At 34.7% G+C, this 23,141-nt stretch overlaps 2 protein-coding genes across 3 annotated transcripts; one reads left to right on the top strand and one right to left on the bottom strand.

Annotated features, from left to right (window-relative positions):
- Window positions 1–1,297: 1,297 nt before the first annotated feature.
- On the bottom strand, window positions 1,298–5,241 carry LOC126827786 (probable 28S ribosomal protein S25, mitochondrial). Its single transcript, XM_050557323.2, has 4 exons — window positions 4,865–5,241; window positions 4,023–4,129; window positions 2,796–2,883; window positions 1,298–1,712 (listed from the first exon to the last, which is right to left on the bottom strand). The coding sequence occupies exons 1-4, from the start codon at window positions 4,999–5,001 to the stop codon at window positions 1,529–1,531; spliced, it is 516 nt and encodes a 171-aa protein (XP_050413280.1). The 5' UTR covers window positions 5,002–5,241; the 3' UTR covers window positions 1,298–1,528.
- A 19-nt stretch (window positions 5,242–5,260) lies between these two features.
- Window positions 5,261–21,929, top strand: LOC126827774 (cytochrome P450 4F4). Of its 2 annotated transcripts, none has more exons than XM_050557296.1 (12): window positions 5,261–5,381; window positions 6,862–7,058; window positions 7,969–8,116; window positions 8,837–9,024; window positions 9,820–9,944; window positions 11,188–11,250; window positions 12,536–12,659; window positions 13,373–13,517; window positions 14,579–14,708; window positions 15,426–15,704; window positions 16,949–17,014; window positions 17,603–21,929. In XM_050557296.1, the coding sequence occupies exons 2-12, from the start codon at window positions 6,903–6,905 to the stop codon at window positions 17,703–17,705; spliced, it is 1,527 nt and encodes a 508-aa protein (XP_050413253.1). In that variant the 5' UTR covers window positions 5,261–5,381; window positions 6,862–6,902; the 3' UTR covers window positions 17,706–21,929. The 2 variants fall into 2 exon arrangements, with proteins under 2 accessions (XP_050413253.1, XP_050413254.1); XM_050557297.1 differs by lacking the exon at window positions 5,261–5,381 and adding an exon at window positions 5,403–5,510.
- Window positions 21,930–23,141: the final 1,212 nt, after the last annotated feature.

Consider the following 23,141-nt stretch of genomic DNA (forward strand, 5'->3'; position numbering starts at 1 on the left):
TTCTTTCACATTGCAATTTATGGGTAAATGCCTCCCAAAAAATCAAATCAACAACTTTTGTTTTAAGATGCAACATTTTAAAATCTAATATTGATATATACAAATAATTGGTACCAAGCTGTTAAATGTTCAGTTATCTTCCTTGTCATTTCATAATGATAAACATTTTCTTTAGAATTGTTTATACACAATCTGATTAATCAGCGTTGGCGTTTCTAGTGGTTTACCCACAGTTCCATGCATGGCATGCCAAGAAGTTGCCGTAACAGAGTGTTTCATTGGCTTATCCCTCACTTCAACCAAAACGCCGGTAAAAATAACTCTTCCAGATCCTAGTGTAGTAAAGACAAGTAAAATGAAATTTTGAACTATAAAAAACAAAACGAAAAAGGATCCGTGTTTTAATCACTAATCAGATTGGTTTATACATATACCATTTGGAGATCATATATTGGGATAAAGGGGCTTTGTAACAACACCTAATTCTTCCTTCATGTATACTCCCTGATCAAAAGTAGACTTTCTAAAAATCTATAATGGAATATATCCTTTTAAAACTGTTTTTAAATCAGGCACATTCAGTGTGTAGTTTTATATATACAAACTAATAATCAAGTTTATAGAAAATAAACTATTAATAATTATTAAATAATGTGTCAATTGATGTATGTTGATTATTTTGCAAGAATATTTATATTTAATGAAGGGTAAAATTTCTCTTTTATCACCCTGCATGGCATACGAGGGCTGGCTGAAAGGGTCTAAGCCTGAAAATTGGGTTGAAACAAACTTTTGCCACCAATCATTCAATACAATCATTGAATGAATTATAGACATAAGAACTGCAACTGTAGTGTTATTATTGTCTTCATACCAGACCATCTTGTGAACCTACCCACTGAAATCACCAGAAATGGACAAAACTGGCTATGGAGCAGTCATCAAGTACCTGCAAATGGTCTCCACTTCAGGGAATGATGCCGCTTTCTTTTCCACAATAACTGTCAATCGGCTGCCGTCAATTTTATCCTTAAATGCCTAACTGAATTTGTCGAAGATATCACTGGATAATAGTACAATTTGCTTGTATAGCAAATCGACTCAATACAAATTTGACTAAAGTCTGAGGCAATCCCCAATACTTCAATGCAACACTGCATATTTGTGATGAATATGCTATGGACTCTTTAAAATATTGATAAGTTGGACTAAGACTAGTCATCATTTTCCCTGATTTCATGATACACAAATGTAGTTTGTCTATTTATAGCTTTTTATATGCAAAATAAAATAAAAATATATCTAGAAAATTTTAATACAATATTTCATATTCAGCACAAAAATACCATACTTTGACAGTTTTGTCATAAACACACTTTTACATTTCTGCTTACTACTAATCATTTGTATAAACCTATATAATATACTCTCTCTAGCACTATAGTAGGTTCAGTAATCTGAATATATTTACACTTTCACTAGCGTTTATCTTTATCACAATCTCTTCTCTTTCAAGCACATCTTCACATCACACTTCAACATCCTTTTTTTGAAGATTATACTTTCCTCTCATTTCTTTTGGTAGTGGCACCCATCCTGGGCAGGGAATTTGTCCAGGTATTTCACATATACACCAGCGTGAATAACCATGACCAAAGTTAGCAGGGTTAGCCTTCTTTTCCCTAGCCAGTGCCTCTTTCTGTAAATCTTCTCTAAAATAAAGTTATAAATAATTTTGGTTAGAAGACCATAATAAAGATAAGTGGGCTAGGATTAATGGACTTATTGTCTAAAATAATTAAAATAAAGTTATGTAAACAACTCGGTAATTATTTATGATATCCTAATAATAGGCACTTTCACAAGAATATCTCATTTAAATTCCCTACTTGAACTGTGTTATTGACATCATATTAAATACAAATGAATCAAATTTTTTAAATCTATAATCCAAATCATATCTTTAAAATTGGATTGACCTCTAACTAAATATAAATATATTTTCTTTGAAACTTTGCACAAATGTTTGATAGGCATACAGTATTACTTTAAGGCTTGATAAGGAGAGTTTAGAAACATTTTTCAAAATTGGACCACCTGTGCAGGTAAAAGAACCCTTAGCAATTGGAATTTGAAAAGTGTCCATGCAAAATTTATCTCATAGCACAATGAGTTGTGCTACAGTATCATACTTGTGATGAGGATATTCTGAATTCTACCAGGGGGAACCTTAGTTCTGAACTAAGCTAGTTGAAATTCAGGGACAGAATCTGATGTAATGCCATTACCTGGGCTAAGCTATTCCATCAGATGACATGGTCAACAAGAAGACTCAGTCAGCAATATTCCAACGGAAGGACGAACAAAACCCCCCTTAATTTTGTTTGGCAAAGGATAAAAACACCTGAGATCAGTTGGATGTAGCTATTTGACAGCTAAAATGGTACATACAACACTATTTGCAGTATAAGCTTTATTTTACTATATCTGAAACCCAATACATGAGGGATAGGGAGAGAATTGGGGTTTCACTTGACACAAACCAGGTCATTTCAGGACAAACATATGGTTCAATTATATTTTAATGATTTGTTTAAGGTTGGACAGGCGAACCTACGCCTTGCCACATACAAACTGGAAATCAAAACCACACCATTTGACTCAATGATATACCTTGTGACTAAAGGGCACGCGTTTGACTATTCGGTCACCGACCAACCCCCACCAATACATAGAATGGGTAGAATCAATCCACACTCTCGGCAGATATAAATTTCAAACTATGAGATACTTACTCTGATTTTCCTAAGACTGTTTTAATATGCTGGTATATTTCATCTTTATCTCTAGAATCTGCATCTACCAAAATTTTCTCTCCATTATCTAAAAATATATAATCTGATCAATCAAATAATAAAACATGTTTTACTTGTCTTCACAACACTAGGATCTGGAAGAGTTGTTATATAACAGGCATTCTATAGGCGTTTTATGTGACCCTGATGCGACCTCCCAGTACAACTGGTCATATCTTCATGTAGTGTAGGCCATCGAAAGTATTAAAAAAATGAAACGAAAGATAGATCTGCATTTTAATCAGATTGGATCATGCCATATATCCTTTTGGAACGTCTGATACCTAGGTACTCAATCGATGGCTTTCATAAAGAAACCTTGAACGGTTTATGAGATATGCCCCAGAAACAAAACTGTAACAGACAGCCAATTTCAATATCCCTCTCTTAACTTTGTTTGGCATGGGTTATATAATATATCATTTACAAATTTAAAACATAAGTATTGAATGGTAAATCATTTTTGTGTGAATGTTAAGATGTTCACATAATTTATTCTACAGACTAATTATATGTATCTTATGCATGGCAAACTCAAAATTACCATAAGTTTATGGATCAAGGTCTGAAATGGAATGAAATGGGGTTTAACATCCTACTATCATAAGGTCTGTCATTGAGTCAAGTGGCTTGGTTTTTATTCCCCATTTGTACAAGACAAGGAGTAGGGTCACCTGTCCAACCTTATGGGTTTTCTCCAGGTCCTGCGGTTTCCTCCCACTGCTAAAGCGAATAATTCAAATAAAATAGAACCATACCAGTATGTTAGTCCAAAATAAACCTAGTTGGTGTTGACTGGACATTAAACCCCATTCCTCTCTCTCTGTCTCTCCATGAGTGTATCATGTGACAGGAATGATGTTACTGTCTAGAATCAAACCCACAACCCCAAGTAAGGAATTCTACCGAGTTAGCCAAACATAATTCTGTATGATCAAGTATATCTTAAAAACTCAAGACAGCACAGAACAGAACGATTTAGGTGCTTTCAGATATACAATCAGTAAAATCAGTTACATAACCTGGTTCAATTAATACCAGATTTAAACATATGACTCAGCACGCCCTAACAATAAAATATTAGAATGGTGTCCCGAATGCACAGAATACAGTGCACAGAAATGAAGAAAATCATCATTCTTAATGGCTTCACTATGGGCTACATACCTAAATAAAAACTGATATAAGGTGATGGTGTCATATTTTTAAAGGTAAGGATCTGTACACTTGGATTTTTAAACTGAACTTGACCTAAATACCAGAATATAAAGTCACTGAAATAAAAATGTAAACTTTGATTTAAAAAAAATATTCTAGTTGATTAATTATAACACCCAAATTATTACAATGTATAATAATCCTATGTCACTTGTGATTGGTTAGCTACGATCGAGAACGTATGTTAAAAACATTGAGATATACATCTGTGTTTGTTTTTAGTTACGATTGGATGCCATTGGTTTCAACTGGCAAATATTGTCAGTAAAGTTATTCAAGCGGTGTTTTTAACAAAATCGGATAGGCCATAAGGTTCTCTGCTTATGGTTTTATGTCCTGTGTCTTGATTGGCTGTTGCACATGACATATATTTACCCTGCCTTCATAACATTTCGACATCAAACCTATGTCAGGCAAATACAGCTTTTAACACTTTGATTTAAAAGAGATGATTTGCACTCATGTCAGGTAGCAGTAGCATTATATGCTTAGTTGTAGTTGGATGTGACAAAATGTAATAAATAACAATAATCAACTGTTGTTTTAAAAACAAAATTGACAGTTTTGCTATTGAATTACTATACTATTACTAGGCGGCAGGCCTATGTGAACCACATCTGCACCTGCCAGAAAGAACTACATATGATATCTCGAGACATGAAGGGTCCGGAGAGACAAGGTTTCTTATCAAGTGATTGGTATATGATTAAGATTACTATTCTAATTAACAGTATTTGTTTATTCTAATTAACAGTAATTGTTTAGTCTAAAGATAATAAAATTGTTCTTACTATGTTCCCCTGCTCGCTTTGTGGCCTGAATTATAATTTACAGTCATGATTTGAACACTGTCATTTAAAACTAATGAGCCTCTTTCTAAATATTGTAATGTCCGCCTAATGGCAGCTCTACCCTTCATAAAAGGCATGTTGTCGGTGTTTAGTCTTTAGCTAGATATGTGTCTTGTTTGAAATTTGTTTCAATGTTTTTCACCAACGGCAACAAAAGTGAATGCTAAGACTTAGGCTAAGTTAAAGTAAAAATATTGCATTAACAACAAAACAACTAAGACCTATATAAAAGATGAAAATAAAACATGTACTGTTTAGTAACAAATAAAAAGGTAAATTTTGGATACAGCAGACAGCATGACCGGAAGTCCTCATTAATGACCTAAAGGGAGATAACCTCATTCTCTGGTCATTTTGACATTAAAATCAGAGATAAAATAAACATTACAAATCCTTGAATGACATGTTGGTTTCCACGTAAACGTATTTGAAGAGCAAAAAACATCTATTGTCAAAAGTTAGTATTAAAATACAATGTTGGCGGTTTAGGTAGAAATAGATAGATACAGACTTTTAAGGCAATTTTTGTGCGCGAAGTCAGTTATAACATATATTAATTATTATTATTAAGACTTTAGAAGATACGGTAAGAAATCTCATCTCTTAACACATCTCAACGTTTTTAGCTACGTCCCGTAGCGACTTAAGACTCTGAACTGTGCAAAGAATTTCTATTATATTTATAAAATGTTATTCTGGGTGTTCTAACTCTGTTTTTTTTTTTTTTTTTTTTTTGGTTTTTTTTATAATATACTTTAGCCTAGATGGGTTTTTTTTCTCCAAAATCTCATTGTAAAATATTTCGAATCCTTCGGTAATTTGTTTCCTTAATTAAGTAAAATCTTGTCCTGAGTTACTGAAGCGTTTAATCAATAAATGAAATGAACTGGGGTTTATAATAACATCCTAGCTGTTCTGCTCCTATCGAGCTAATGAAGACTGGAATACGGCAGTTACAGCCTACTCTTCTTCAGAATTCCAACAGTCAAGGGTTAATTTTTAGTGCACACCAAGGAATACAGATCAGCTCATATTTTCGCACATCCGTACGACTATCCATTATTCCTTGCTAGGCCCTCTGTCTTACTCCTTCACCACTTGACAAGGGGGAACCACACCGTAAAATCCTGATGAACATTCTCAGCCAATTGGACACAGGGAACGAACATAGGAAATAGGCAATCTGAAGTGCCACCAATAAATGTTGGGAAAAATGTTTTGATGGGCCTCTTTTTAATCCAATTGAATCCTAGGCGTTGATTTCTGAATGTCGATTTCTTAATTAAATGTTAAATTAAAAATAAATAGTTTGAGTAAGACCATTATCATGGATTACACAGTGAAAAATTAAATATTGCTCTATAAATGCAAATGACTATCAGCGTCTTTAGTTAGAGATACATAATGGGAGATTAGATAAAGAGCTGGCAGTTGGCAGTTCTCACTATAAAAGTTAAAAACTGGATAATGTTAAGATAATTTGCTGAAAATTTCAGTCAAATTGATCCACTCTGAACCAAGATTTTAGGGATTGAATTTTCGGCCTAGCCTCGATCATCATGACTAAATCATGAATGAAATTTGAGCAGCAATTCGGAACCTAGTCCAATAAATATCGCAGACTAGGGATGCCATCGAGAGTTGATTATGGTCTAGATAAGTTAATTAATGTCTAATTAATAATTTAGATAACATTGCAGGCTTAAAGAAAGACCTGCAATAGGCAGATTTAGCTCTTGCATAATGTATGTTTAATAAGTCAAATCTAAAAGTACAATCAGTGACTATCACCAAATTGAGATAACCTGTTAATATTTGATATGAATGTTTTTATATTAAGAAAAGTGTATTGACTCATAGAGAAATATATATATGATAGTTCTATGATTTACTCAAGCAAAGGCTCATTATTAGATTTAGAATGATTTATTTTACAGCTTCTTTTGATGCAGTAAGTGATATACAACATACAACAGATATGGTATCCAGTTGGCAAGTTATAACTGCTCCTGCTATAGCTTATGCTGTATATAGAATAGTCAAATGGTTTATATACTTCCGATCATACAGGGCTATATTTCATAAATGTCCAGGAGAAACAGAATTCCATTGGTTGTATGGAACAGTGCACCTGGTCAGTATTTCTTATTATAAATATAAATTATTTATTTTAAGTATAGAATTTTTGGGAATACTCTCAAGGTTATTGAAGTACTTGTAGTAAGTAATTCATTGGCAAGAAACAGTACTTCATTGGTATGTTTATTGTGAAAGTAAGTAATTCACTTAAAGTAAGTAACGCATTCCAAACTAGTAATAATCCATTGGTTATTAACAGTAATTGCAGTAAGCCAAACTAATAATCCATTGGTTATTAACAGTAATTGCAGTAAGCCAAACTAATAATCCATTGGTTATTAACAGTAATTGCAGTAAGTTTTCCATAGGTTAGGCTATATTTTACCAGTACTAGTACTGTTAGTAAATAATCCTTGGCTCTACAGAAATAGCAATTGTAGTACTAGTGTGGAACAGTCCTATCAGTAAGTTAAAGATACATTATGTAAGATTTAGATAAAGAGCTAGCCATTCTTGCTATAATAGTTCAAAAACAGATCATGTAAAATGAATAATTTGAAAATTTCATTCAAAGTACTTTATTGCGAGTGAAGATATTAGCCTTTGAAGGTTTGAAAATTGTTAGATTAAATCAAAATATGTCTGAACCGTTCTAATCTATTTAATATCGGAGAAATCCGATGCCATCGAGAGTTGATTATGGCCTGGATTAGTTAATTAATGTCTAATTAATAATTTAGAAAACATTTCAGTCCTAAAGAAAGACCTGCAATAAGCAGATTTAGCTCTTGCATAATGTATGTTTTTAAAGAAGTAATTCATTGGTTGTAGATACAGTAATTGTAGTTTTTTAAATATGATTATCTTTTTCAACATCGATGATAATCTGTTTTCCACAAAGCACATAACACAAACACATAGACTATTTGTAGTTACTTATATGTTTGTTTTTTTTTTCTTGTTAGTACCCAGGACCTAATGAAGCAGGTCTGCAATATGACAGAGATTTACCAAAAAGGTTTCCTAAGTTTAACAGAATTTGGCTGGGACCTTTCATACCACTGATCATTTTGTATCATCCTGATACTGTACGGAGTATTTTAAAAATATCAGGTAGATATATACGGGGGTGGAGGGGTCTTTTGGTCTAACATATACCTTGTAGATCATAAGATCTGTCACTGAGTCAAGTTTTGATTCCCCGCTTGTACGTGACAAGGAGTAGGGTCACTTGTCCAACTTTCATCCAAACTTTCGCCCCATCTGAATTTTCTCAGCCAACACCGGGATTGAACACTGAGCCACTGCAGCTCCTATTAAAGTTCAACAAATTCCATAAATTACTACTAGAATTATGGGCTTTGTAAAAAATTGTGAATTCTTTAACCTCAAAAGTTATCATTTCATCTACTGTTATGAATAACAATTGCAGCAATTTTGATAATTACCTAGCCCTTGATTATGTCATTGAATCTTGCCCGGGCAGCGGCACTATTGCCTACTCTTATATCGAATTCCAACTGCCAAGGGATCTTTTTTCATCCCATCCAAACGACTAGACAGCTGTCCTTGTGAGGGCCTCAATCCTGCACCACTGACAAGGGGAAACCTCGTCGGAAAATCCCGATGAACTTTCTCGACCAATGCAGGGATCAAAAATGCGACCTCCAGGCTAGCGAGCCAGTGTCTTACCCACTTAGCCACCGTGGCCCCTTTCAATTGAACAGTAACACACTAAAAAGTATTTATGGAATAACAATAACTGTTTATTAACGCTTTGACATTGATACCCTCGTCTTTATCAAGCATTTACAACTGTTTAATATATTTCAGCACCAAAACCAAGAGGTCAGTTCACCTCTAGTGTATATGATATGGCATTACCCTGGCTTGGAGAAGGATTATTGATTAGTAACAATGAACGTTGGGCTAGAAACAGACGTCTTCTTACACCAGGATTTCATTTTGATATTCTTCGTCCTTATGTAAATATATATAATACAGCTGTAGAAATACTTATAGTAAGTATATATTGGCCTCACCGTGGCATAAATTTGAAGGTAAATAGTGAGATTACTCTGTGATCGAAACTGTTAAAATCAGTAAGCCGAATTAAACAAAAACACCATGTTTTAAAAATTGTACTGAAATCTTTGACCTGTATTGCTTTCGTTAGCTTTAAAAGTCAAAATATAATTGTAAATATAAATGAGCAAAACGCCCTCAAGACCAAAATGTTTTAATTTTGGTAGGTTTTGTTCCTAATCAGCAATCCCACACTGTTTAAGCCAATCATATCACAGGATTTTATAAGTTGTAATTTAGACATCCAACCCCCAAATATTGATAGGAATGGTGGCTTAGTCCTAAATTTTTGATTGACTTTGTATTTACAACTCAAAGTCAATCAAAAATTTAGGACTAAGCCACCATTCCTATCGATATTTGGAGGTTGGATGGCCGTATGGTTAGCATGTGCGCGCTGTATCATAAGGTCTGTCATTGCATCAACTGGCGTGGTTTCGATTCCCCAGTTGTACATGACAAGGAGTAGGGTCGTCTGTCCAACCTTGCGGGTTTTTTCCGGGTCCTCTGCTTCCCCACCCCCCACCCCCAGCCCTCCCGCTAAAGACCCTACACACAAGCGAATTATTGAAATAAAAATTAAACCATGTGTTAGTCCCGAAATGACCTAGTTTTGTGTCGAGTGGACATTAAACCCAAGCACTCTCTCTCTCTCTAACTGTCTATCTATACTGTTAAGTTAACTGTTAACTCTTATAAACAATTTAAATGACTTTCAATGTTTGTTTCAGGACAAGATTTCTACTACCGCAAAAAAAGGAGAAACATTTGAGGTTTTTGATGCAATGAGTTTATTAACATTGGATATTATATTGAAGTGTGCTTTTTCCTATGAAAGCCAGTGTCAGGTACAAGGGTGAGTGTCAATAGCTACGGTTACACTAATAGGTGACAAGTGGTCTATTCTACCTGCAGCTGTTATGTCATAAATTTGGTTTATTATCATCGGGGTACACAGTGACTCCATGAGTATGGCGCTAGATCACTGACTAGGAGGTCCCAGGATCGATCTCAATGTTGACAGAAAATTTCTTGGAATTTTCCAGCCTGGTTTCACTTTTTCAATGGTGGAGCACAGAGGGTGTGGCATTGAAATGAAATGAAATGGGGTTTAACATCCTACTGTTCTGCTCCGACTAGGCTAATGAAGACGGGCATATGCCATACAGTGTGCTACGAGGGAAATTTTGCCAGGGCAGTGGCACTATGGCCTACTCTTATATCGAAATCCAACTGCCAAGGGATCTTTAACGTGCACGCCAATGTATACTATACACAGGACCTTATTTTTTGTCCCATCCAAATGACTAGATAGCTGTCCTTGTCAGGCCTTCCATCCTGCATCACTGACAAGGGAAAACCACGCCGGAAAATCCTGATGAACTGGCGTGGCAAAGAAAAGCATTTAGTTTCCCTCATACTTATAGCGCACTACATGCGTTTGCCAGTCTTATTAAACTAATCAAATCTTCTCAATTACAGTAAACTTCGTATAAGTCGGATCTAAGTGGACTGACCAATTTTATCTGAGTTTTGTCGCCATCTTTGAAAAATGTCCTAAATTTTCCCGGAAAATGTCTCGTACAGCAGACAGCGAGTTACAAATTTTCCGGGAAAATTCTATTATTGCGTTGCGTCAAATAGGCTAATTTGAGTCAAAATGATAGAGAAAAGTATTTTGGGGCTTTGTGCATGGAATACCTAACCAAGTTTTAGACCATCGGGACGAAAATAACAGTGAAATTCTGAACATACTGCTGATCCGACTTAAGCGAAGGAAAAAAAAAAAAACAGGAATTAGATCAAATGGACCGAACATTTTGATCCGAGTTGAGCAAAGATCCGATTTAGGAAATCCGACATTACGCGCAGAAATTTAATAAGAAAAATGTGCAGGATCAAAGGCTCCAAAAGATTTTATCCGAGTTAAGCAAAGATCCGACTTATACAAATCTGACTTATGCAAGGTTTACTGTACTTCCCAAATAAAATTACTTTTCTTCCCCATATTTTATTGATTTTCGAGAAAGAAAATTTTTCTGTCATGTTATGTTATTATTAGTTTTCTGTCATGTTGTATTATAATAATATATTTTAAGGTATAATATGGCATATGTAACTGCTGTAAAGGAACTTCAAGATATATGGGTAGCCAGATCATTGTAAGTAGATATAACCTACATAGAAATTCTATAGATATTCCATATCCATAATTCTGTGTCATTCAGAAAGGGCTGCATAGCTCGTTTTTATTTTAAAAAAATAAAAACAAAAACAGTCTCATTAATCACTGTACGTAAATGTTTTAACCCGGTTACAGGAAGTAATCTTATCTATACAAAATTTGAATGAATCCCAAAATGTGGCATCATGTACGTAACCCTGATAAATGTTACTGACAGTTGTAAATGATACTGGATAATCATTCCTATAAACATGTGATAAATGAAATGTAGTGCCTTGATGCTTATGAGAGGTCATACCCTTTCTCTACTCGCGATCCTTTGGGACATTTTACAAACCTCCAATAACCCCCCTCCCCGAATATATGCATTTACAGCTTTCATTCAATTTTAATTTTACATATTAGGAGCGTTAGAAATCCCGGTATGTCCCACCCCTTTTCACACAAATCTTTGATTATCCCTGTACCATCTTAATCTGAACAATTTGTTTATAGCCATTCTGATAACAAAAAAATGGTACATGAAGCCATAGCATGTTATTAATCAGCTATTGAAATCAACTATTGAAAATTTATTGTCAGAATGCCAACAGTTTCATACTGAATTGTACTTGGCTATCTTTTTTCACAGACCCCTTTCCTTCCTTGGACTTTATGCAGACTTCCAAAATGTTTTTATAGTCCCCTACGCTTGAGAAATAATGTTCTAGAGAATTTATGGAAACTTCTTTTAATTAGATATCAACAGGAAATAAGATTACGAGCATGGATTTATTAATGGTATTTACAGTTTTACATGAAATATAGAAAGACGGGGAAAAAGATTATATAAAAATAAGACAAGGAGTATGGATTTATTAACCATATTTTTATTCAATCAAAATAGGAGAGAGAGAGAGAAATGTGGTTTATTGTCCACTCGGTACAAACCAGGTCATTTCGGGACTAACATATGGCTTATTTCAACAATTTTCTTGCACTTAGGGGTCTTTAGCAGTGGGAGAAAGCCAAGGAATCAAACCACGCCAGTTGACTTAATGACAGACCTCATGATACAATGCGCACACGCTAACCATTCAGCCATCCAACCCCCCAAATGAAAATGGAATAAGGAAAGATGAGGGAAAGACCCTATAAACATTAACTGGAGAAACCTTTTATATGATTTTAGTCTTGATGATGAAGCCTATGTTAGGCTTAAATTATCTTGCCCATCAAGCTATCTGTATATTGACTATATATGTGTATTTCTGTTGTAACAGGAAACCATGGTTACACATGGATTGGGCGTTTAAATTAACACAAGATGGAAAAAAGTTTTATAAACACTGTGATTATGTTCACAGTGTTACAGAAGATCTAATTGACAAACGAAGGAAATTTATGGTAAGTAAATATCTGTGGGCCGAGGAAGTTCATCCAGATTTTCCGACGGGGTTCCACCTTGTCAGCAATGCAAGACAAGAGGGCCTGGCAAGGGACAATTAATAGTTGATTGGATGGGCCGAAAAACCGAGGTCCTGTGCACACATGGACGTGAACTTAAAAGAACCCTTGGTAATTGGAATTCAATATAACAGTAGGTTATAATGGTAATTGTTATTTCATAAAACGTTTTTAGAGAGATTTAGTGATAGACTATAAATAACTGTCATGTGTTGTTGGACAAATATGAAGAATTAATGACATTTGATCCCCAATCTGATTAAAATACATATCCTATTTCGTTTCGTTTTTTATAGTTCAAAATTTGTTTTACTTGTCTTTACTACACTCGGATCTGGAAGAGTTGTTATCATTGACTTGTTCTGAATAGTGAGAGGTATTAGCCAATGAAACGGTCTGTTACGTCAAGCTTTAGGCGTGTTTTGTCGGTAATCTACTAGTAACACTAATGCTGATTGGTTAATCAAATGTCTGACGTCATAGGCTCACTTGCCGCTCGTATGACCTCTGAAGTGACTTATCGCAATAGGCCATCGAAAGTATAAAAAAAAAGACCGAAATATAGATCTGTATTTTAAGCAGATTGGATCCCTTATAAAAGAACTTCCTAAATGAATCTCACTTTAGTATGTTTTTATTGAATATGCTTGCAGGATAGCTCAAAAAATAATTCTGAACAATTGAAGGAAAAAAAACATCTGGATTTTTTGGATATATTATTAACAGCTAAAGATGAAGATGGAAAGGGATTAACACCATATGAAATAAGAAGTGAAGCGGATACATTTTTATTTGAAGGTAAATACATGTCTGTATTATATAAACATCAGATCGTCAGTGGGGAGTCAAAGGTCAAATCTGGTATATTTTACGTTAGTCACATTTTTTGCTTCTTCTGAAACGGAACGGAATTGTCTTGCATATCTTTTCATCCATTTTGTCGTATTTCTAATTCAATATGGGGGGTTGGATGGCTGAATGGTTAGCACATGCAAACTGTATCATAAGGTCTGTCATTGAGTCAACTGGCGTGGTTTCAATTCCCCGGTTGTACATGACAAGGAGTAGTGTCGCCTGTCCAACCTCATGGGTTTTCTCTAGGTTCTCCGGTTTCCTCCCACTGCTAAAGACCCCTATGTGCAAGCGAATTATTGAAATAAAATTGAACCTTATGTTAGTCCTGAAATGACCTAGTTTGTGTGGAGTGGACTAAAACTCTCTCTCTCTCTCTCTCTCTCTCTCTCTCTCTCTCTCTCTCTCCATCCCATCACATCCCATCATGGACTACTATTTTTGTATATGTTTGACTCTACTGAACAATATTTGTCTTGTAGAATCATGAATCAGGATAAAGGCTGTCATTATAAAAATATTTAAACAAGAAATCCAACATATTGCATATAAAAATACAAAATCCACATTCAGATTATTGTGAAAATTTAATCTTTAAAAGAAACATCAGTCTAAAAACAGTTCAATTCTCCGTTCAGTATTTATAAAGATACATGTATGATGAATTAATAATTGCAATCTTAGGCATTAACTACAGTGTGGACAATATAAACAAGTCAGAACATATTGTAAAATGTTTAGAGGGACCTCTTTTAAATCCAAAGGAACCCAAGTAGAAAGATATCTACCGATAATATCTTCTTTAATAAATGTTAAATAGATAACAAAGCACCGGTACATGAAAAGTTGTGAAAAATAAGATATTGTCTAAAAATGGAATTGATATCGGGATGAGTGACTTTAATGAGGTTATAATGTATTATTATATTATGTGTTTGACATTAAGATTTTAGTAGAATGAAATATATTTTTAAACATTTGTTTATTTTGTGTTAATATATTAACAGGGCATGATACAACAACTAGTGCTATATCATGGACATTATACAGTTTGGCTGAACATCCACATTTTCAAAAACAAGTACAAGACGAAGTTGACGAGATTCTAAAAGATAGAGATTCATCTAACATTCAGTTGTAAGATTCTATCTTTTAAAATCTACAATAAAATGGGAATAACGTCTTACATTTCTGAACCAACTTAAGTGGAACAGATGGGCATACACCATGTAGAGTGGTACTGCTTTTATTTTAATATCCAACTGTCAGGAGATCTATAACGTGCTTCCAGTCCTATTATCAGTGCAATACACAGTCCTCATATATTTTTTTTACCCAATGCAAATACACACCTTTCCATACAAGGCCCTTTACTGGGAATGAACCTGGAGTCTTTTAAAATCTATTAGTAGTTGCAGGGGGACAGCACCACACAAACAATTACACAAAACAAATCCACCAACAAAACGCAATACGCAGAAATTTTGTTAAGATGGGTTTTGTTTTTGTGGCCACTGACCTTGATTTTTCTTCTCTTCCGAACAGCAGACCAGACTGGAAAATAACAAGGAACTTTCTCTTGGGGTTTAGCGTCACACTGTTCTGCGCCAACTGGGCTAATGAAGACGGGCATATGCCATACAGTGTGCTATGAGGGAAGTTTTGCCTGGGCAGTGGCACTATGGCCTACTCTTATATCAAATTCCAACTGCCAAGGGATCTTTTACATGTATGCCAATGTGTACACAGGATCTTGGTTTTTTGACCCATCCGAACGACTAGACATCTGTCCTTGTCAGGCCTCCGTCCTGCTATCTCATAATAAATAAATGTTTGTGTTATTATGTATTGTAGCGAAGATCTACCAAAATTGGTATTTTTGGGACAATGTATAAAAGAAGGTCTCCGTCTGCATACTCCCGTTACATTCATTGAGAGAGAACTGAAAGAGGAACTGGATCTAGAGGGCCATATAATTCCTCCAGGAACTATGGTAGCTATGCAAATTTATGCCTTACACCATAACTTTAAGGTATGGGATGATCCAATGGTATTCAAACCTGAACGATTTTCATCCGAAAATATCAAAGATATGGACCCGTTTGCTTTTATACCATTTTCAGCAGGGTTACGGTAAGTGTACTGTGGTACTATGGTCTTTGCGACCATATCGTATCTTTAACTAATTACTCATAGAAGTGATAGGTTTATATATAAAAACATAGTGTCCTTTCAATTGTCAAAATATCCATCAAATACTATCTGGTTTATGACAGGTGTTTGGTAGACCAAATAAGGTAATGTTCTCCTCCCGGTCTTCAGGGTATGGGGGTGTTTATTCCATATTTGGGAAGGAAATTAACACCAAGGTCAGTATATGATGTAAAGAAATTAGGGGGTTATAAAAGAGGGTTTTGAGTGAAATTGATTAGAGCTCACCCAGTCAACAGAGCAGCCATCAAAAGCTATATGCACTTTATTGAGAACGAGGAATATTTGTGCCTAGCTGCTTAAAGATACATTATGGGAGATTAGATAAAGAGCTGGCATTTCTCACTATAATAGTTAAAAACTAGATACTGTAAAGGGAATTTGCTGAAAATTTCAGTCAGATTGATCGGCCTAGTCTCCATCATGATTACTGAAGTCGGTAGGATAAAAAACATAGTCTCGATTATCCATTTCATGATTTAATTATGAATGGAAGTCGAACAGCAAATCGAAATTTAATCCAATAAACATCGCAGCCTAGCGATGCCATCAAGGGTTGATTATGGTCTGGATAAGTTAATTAATGTCTAATTAATAATTTAGATAACAATTCAGGCCTAAAGAAAGACCTGCAATAGGCAGATTTAGCTCTTGCATAATGTATGTTTAAATAATAAAGTTGTATAAACGATTTAACATGTAGTTGTAATTTCGAGCATGAAGAAAACACAACAAAGAAGTCCAGTAGTACTACAGCAGTTTGAAATATTATTTAGATGAATGAATGAAGTTCAACGACCTATTTTTCTGCACTAACTGGGCTAATAAAGACGGGCATATGTCTCACAGTAGCTATGAGTAAAATTTTACCGATGCAGCAATTGAATTCCCTCTGTCAAGGGTTCTTAAATGTATATGCCAAAATGTACACTGGACCTTGGTTTTTCATACCATCTGAACAACTAGACACTGTTCCATGCCAGCACTTTGTCCTGCACCACTGACAAGGAGAAACCATGCTAGAATATCCTGGGGAACTTTCTTAGCCATCACCTCTTGGTTATTGAGCCAGCATCTTAATCACTGAGCCACGAAATATTGTTTGAATGAGTTGAGATGAGAGAATTAATAGTGAATGTGTTTCAACCATTTTCTTTTCTCTACAGAAATTGTATTGGTCAGAATTTTGCTATGCATGAAATGAAAGTTGTTATTGCTCGAATTCTTCACAGGTTTGTTCATTTCTTTATATACATGTTTTATTTCTGATGATCTTTGGGGGGAATGGATTCTGACAAATTAACAGTAAGCAATTCAAGTTGGGAAACTTTAAAATTTTGTTACTAGAAACCACTAATTCGTCTTTTTATAAAAGAGTAGGGGGTAATTAATTTCAATTTAAATGAAGAGTTTTTCAATGGTCAACAAGCATGCCAATATAAGCCCCATGTTACACACACTGTCAGACACAAATCAGGTTTTGTCTTAGACAGTCTCTTTGGTGTCTGTAATTTTGTCTGTCACAGGTTTGTCAGTTTTCTGTGCTTTATTTGATATTCTTAACACGTCAGACACAAAGTTAAAAATATATAGGTACAACTTCAGCAGTGCCTGACATTTTGTTCGATACAGCAAAATACATCATTTTCCAGGCCTACACTGGCCAACACAACACCTAGTTTTATAGATCAGGCATTATATATTATACAGACTTAATCTTTATTTTTAATCGCTGCAGAAAACATTATTTATCTTGCAAGATAAAAAGGAAAAAAAATATTAATAAACTAAAATTATTCTAATGAAATTTTTATTTTCAGTTTTACACTGTCACTGGATCCTAACTGGGAGGTGAAGAAAGCCCCACGAGCAGTGATGAAATCTGTAAATGGTATCAAAATGTTTGCAACGAAGAGGACCTAGTTCAATCTGATTAAAATACAGATCTATATTTCGTTTCTTCTTTTATACTTTTCATGGCCTCTACTACATGAAAATCTAACCGTTTGTAGTGGAAGGTCGTGTCAGGTGTCATACGAGTGGCTTTTAAAGCCCTATGATATCGGACATTCGAGATCCTAGTCTAGTGAAGGCAAGTAAAACAAAATTTTTGAACTATAAAAAAAAAAACGAAACGAAATAGAATCTGTGTTGTAATCAGATTTGATCTAGTTAGACAAGAAACTTAAGTCCTCCACAACTACAGGCAGTCAAATATTATATTAACAAAATGTGTTTAAAAAGTAGTGATTTTGATATGAGTGAGAATTTATTGAGAAATTGTTACATTAATTATGATAAACCTATTGATATTAGCATGAAGAAGAGGTGGTGGCCGTGATTAGAATGAACCAGGCATCAAATCTTGGCATCAGCCGTGAAGAAGCCTGGAAATATTTTCAAATATAGCAATAATAAGAAAAGTATTGCCTAGTCATTAGGATATGACGAAAAACCTGACCTCAAGTTAAGAATTTACAAAAAATTGTTCGCTTTATTTTAACTAAAATATAGCCCTTTATAAAACTTTTGTTGTTTTAATGTATCAAATACATCAATAAGAAACTATTTTTTTCTGCCAACTGAAATATTTTATCTGCCAAACACATTTGATAAAAAAGACAACATGTAACAATTTTATTTCTCAGTAAGGCTTATAGTAAAAACCGTATCTTTACATAATACATTAGTTCACTTCCGAGATGATTTATTTAGATCAGATTTTATTTTTGGTGGATGGAGTCTGCTTGCACACCATATTACACAATGTATTTTCAGTATTTACACATCAAATCTCATCCAAGGATAGCCAATTTTCTATAAATTTATGTTTTGCGTGCACAATAGGCTTATTGTTATTTTCAGGTACCGTAAAGGTATCATAATCTGAAACCCTGATAGAATGATTTCAAGTCCGATCTTATTTGTAAGAGATGCTTACAATTATACTCTATAATCTTTAGAGCATTTTGGTGTTGGTAATATGAAGCAAATGGCGGACCGCTTTCTCATTCAAGAATCGTCGCTATTTGACTCGTTGTTACATTTCCGACCAATGGTGATAATATAATTTGAAATAATAATATTCGACTAGATATGCTTGTATTTTTACATGCCGTATGATGCCACAGTTGGCAGTTCTCACTATAATAGTTAAAAACTAGATAATGTAAAGGCAATTTGCTGAAAATTTCATTCAAATTGATCCACTATGAAACGAGAACTAAGCCGTTGAAATTTCCGGCTAGCCTTGATCATCATTACTAAAGTCAGTACGATAAACAGTTTAGTCTTGATTATCCATTTAATCGTTAAATCCTTAAGGAAAGTTATGCAGTAAATCGACTCATAATCCACTAAAGATCATAGGCTAGTGATGCCATCTAGAGTTGATTATGGTCTGGATAGTGGATAGGTTAATTAATGTCTAATTATAAATAGTTTAGATAACATTTCAGGCCTAAAGATAGATCTGCAATAGGCAGATTTAGCTCTTGCATAATGTATGTTTAAATATTCGGAGTAAATGACAACTTCAGATAGGCTTTGTATATATCATTGGCAATTATCAATGAACTAATCCGAGACAATTGGTTAGCATTACTTATTGACACAATCCAGAATATCAGGGAGTTGATTAATTTATAGTATTCCACCAGGTGATTGTGATTGACACTCAATGTAAAGATTAATCTAGGATATAATAATTTTAAGATTTTTTTCTTCCTGTTGTGTTCCCAAAAAGAATCACCAGTACCCCAAAATGTTATCGCCAAAATTATCGCCAAATTCAAATTTTAATCACCACTTTCATATTTTTATCGCAAATTGCCAATTTGACAACCGACAGCGTGAGCCCTGAGTGGGAAAGACCTGGTCGGACACAATGTCTCTTACTTCATTCCTTCATATCATGTTTTTATAAGTATTTTTAGAATTCTTTATTCGAGTATTATACACACTTGTTTTTCCAAATAAAAGATAAGCTCATTTTTGTATAATGGTGATTTTGACAGATTTTTTATGATACAAAATTGCGAACTATGCAAAAAAAATTTATTAAAATTTGAATCTGTTATATTGTTTTTGTACTAAGGATATAATTTATCTATATTAACAAGCTCAATATCATACTTTACTTAAAAGCTTCAACATCATTTGTGTCTGGGTTCTATTAAATCTAGATTACTGAAGAGGTTTCAGGATGCCAAAAATGAAACGAAAAAGAGAAAATGAAAAAATATACGCCTGAAGTTTATTAAATCTAGATTACTGAAGAGGCTTCAGGATGCCAAAAATGAAACAAAAAATAGAAAATGAAAAAATATACGCCTGAAGTTTATTAAAGTTGTTTTGTTTTAAAAACCTGACTATATGTATGGTTTAATGGTTGAGAGCGAGACATTAAGTAATATATTGATACTGCACGAGGTGTTAGCTGAGTGTTGTTTCAATATATTACGCAATGTCTTTAGCTCGAGACCATTCAACAACTTAAAATACAGACACTATCTCGCACATGCTTTTCAATGAAATACGTCACATGAGTCCAATATTTCATTAAGTATAGATAATGTACGATTGGCAAGTTGCCTGTACATTATTGGAAATAATGATAGGCCTACGCCAACATCAAAGGATGACGTCACATCTGTATTTTAATTCTACTTAGTTCAAAAAATCTATGTGGGCAAGGTTAACTTTTTGTTAACCGATTCTGGTGTGATGACACTATGTAGAGGCCAAAAGAATGATTTCTAAAATGTACACAATAATTTTCTTGCCACACTGATTTTGTTTTATTCAGGGCATTTTAGGGATGGTTTTATTAATGTTTGAATGTAATTTTATATTAATTATATTGTTGTTTCTGCATCATGGACATGATGATCGGTTTCTTTGTGGTGACTCCTGATTTGATTTGATTTGATAGTCACACCTTTTGGCAATGTTCACCAAATGACAATGACAATTTCGTCACATCAGAAAAAAAAACAATAGTTTCAACTTTCAACATTGAATTGAAAGGAGGTTGCGTCAACCCATGTCTACCAATTGCATCATGGCGCGACCACACGAAAACTATGGCAAGTTGACACCATTTTATAAGAATTTTTAGAAATCAATGCTTGTGTTATTTAAGAGCGAACCAACACATCCAAATTGTCAATTTTGAACGTCATTTTCTTCTTTCATCACCATGTTGGTTGCTGTGCTTAGCATGATGTTATTTGTAAATGATGTTGTCATGCTAGGTGGACAATTGGGTAAATTAGATTGAAGTTCTTGTTGTCACTGTCACATCTGGTGGACACAGTTTGTAATTATATACTATTGCTCCGAGGGGGATTGGGTGGTTTAACGTGTGTGCTTTAGATCATAAGATCTGTCATAGAGTCAAGTGGCGTGGTTAAGATTGCCCACTTGTTTGCCTCTCCTACCTCGTGAGATTTCTCTGGTCCTCCGGTTTCCTCTTACTACTAAAGACCCCTACATTCAAGCGAATAAAATTGAACCATATGGTGGTCCAGACATGACCTAGTTTGTGTCAATTGGACATTAAACCCTATTTCTCTTTCTCTCTATATTGATCCGGAACAGAACCATCTCCTTTGAAGTTATCGTTTTTATTGTCCCATCCAGTGAACATGGGCCATAATCATAAACTGTCTATGGTTCGGGAATAGGAACCAATGAACCATAGTCTTGTGTAGAGTGGACGTTAAACCCTATTTCTCTTTCTCTCTATATTGTTCTAGAGCAGAACCATCTCGTTTGAAGTTCTTGTTTTTATTGTCCCAACCAGTGAATATGGGTCATAATCATAAACTGTCTATGGTTCAGGAATAGAAACCCATGAACCATTCCCTTTCTCAAAGTTCTCGTTTCATTGTCGCATCGAGTGGACATATGCCATATTTACCACTTGTCCATGGTTCGGGAATAGAAACAGATGAACCATCTCCTTTAATTGTTTGGAGAGTTTTAGTCAATCAGGAAAATCTATGATTCAATTTATGCCTAAAATTTTTACTTTTTCTTTTATATTATATATTGTCTAGATTGTATTTTTATTTATTTTATGTTTTAGAATTATTTCATTGTTTGTTAATTTTTGAAAATCATTAAATAATGAATATTTATCTTCTTGAATTGTTTGTTTGTGAATTTATAGCTTCATAATGAAATGAAATGAAATGGGGTTTAACGTCCTACTGTTCTGCTCCCAACTGGGCTAATGAAGATGGGCATATGCCATACAGTGTGCTATGAGGGAAATTTTGCCCGGACAGCGGCACTACGGCCTACTCTTATATCGAATTCCAACTGTCAAGGGATCTTTTACGTGCATGCCAATGTATACACGGGACCTCGGTTTTTCATCCCATCCAAACGACTTGGCAGCTGTCCTTGTCAGGCCCTCCGTCCTTCATCAGTGACAAGGGGGAACCACGCCGGAAAATCTGGATGAACTTTCTCGGGCAATGCAGGGATCGAACACCCGACCTCAAGTCTAGCGACCCAGCGTCTTACCTACTAAGTCACTGTGACCCCCTACATGAAATAAGGGTGAAGTAGATGGTAATTATAAGAATTTTAAGACTGGTTCCATTGGTTTTGATTATTAAAAAGCCATAGTGGCTGAGATGGTGGAAATGGTCGAATGGTTAGCATGTGTGCGCTGTATCATAAGATCTGTCATTGAGTTGACTGGCATGGTTTCGTTTCCCCGGTTGTACGTGACAAGGAGTAGGGTCCCCTGTCCAACCTCGTGGGTTTTCTCCAGGTCCTCCGGTTTCCTCCCACTGCTAAACACACCTATGCTCGAGCGAATTATTGAAATTGCATTAGTAGGGTTCACCTGGCCAACTTCTACATGGTTATACCTCTCACTGATATAAAAACCCTTATGCGCTAGTTACTTTAGTAACATATTCTTATCAGCTTTGGACGAAGCCGATAAGAATCTGTTACTAAGTAACTACCTATGACAATGCGCAAGAAGTGATTTGATGAAATAAAATTGCACCAAATGAACAAGATAAGTTAAATTTAAATGTCTCGTTTTGTATAATGACGCAGGGCTTAGCTTATAAAATAGACACTTTCGTGAACACCTGGCAGCCCTCTCTTTCTTTCCATTTTGGAGTTGTCTTTTTATGTGGCAAATAAATGCGGTCCTTACTCGATTTTACCCACTAAACTTTAAAGGCTCAATACCACTCTTGTTGAAACTGAATAATATGTCCCAATCTTTATTCTGGTCAACAAATTGCACCATTTTACAATATTCCAATTAATTGATGATACAAATTTCATCTTAACACACCTAATTTAAAAAATTGGAAAAATTCAACT

This window comes from Patella vulgata, chromosome 7, assembly GCF_932274485.2.
Source record: "Patella vulgata chromosome 7, xgPatVulg1.2, whole genome shotgun sequence".
Taxonomy (NCBI): Eukaryota; Metazoa; Mollusca; class Gastropoda; family Patellidae; genus Patella; species Patella vulgata.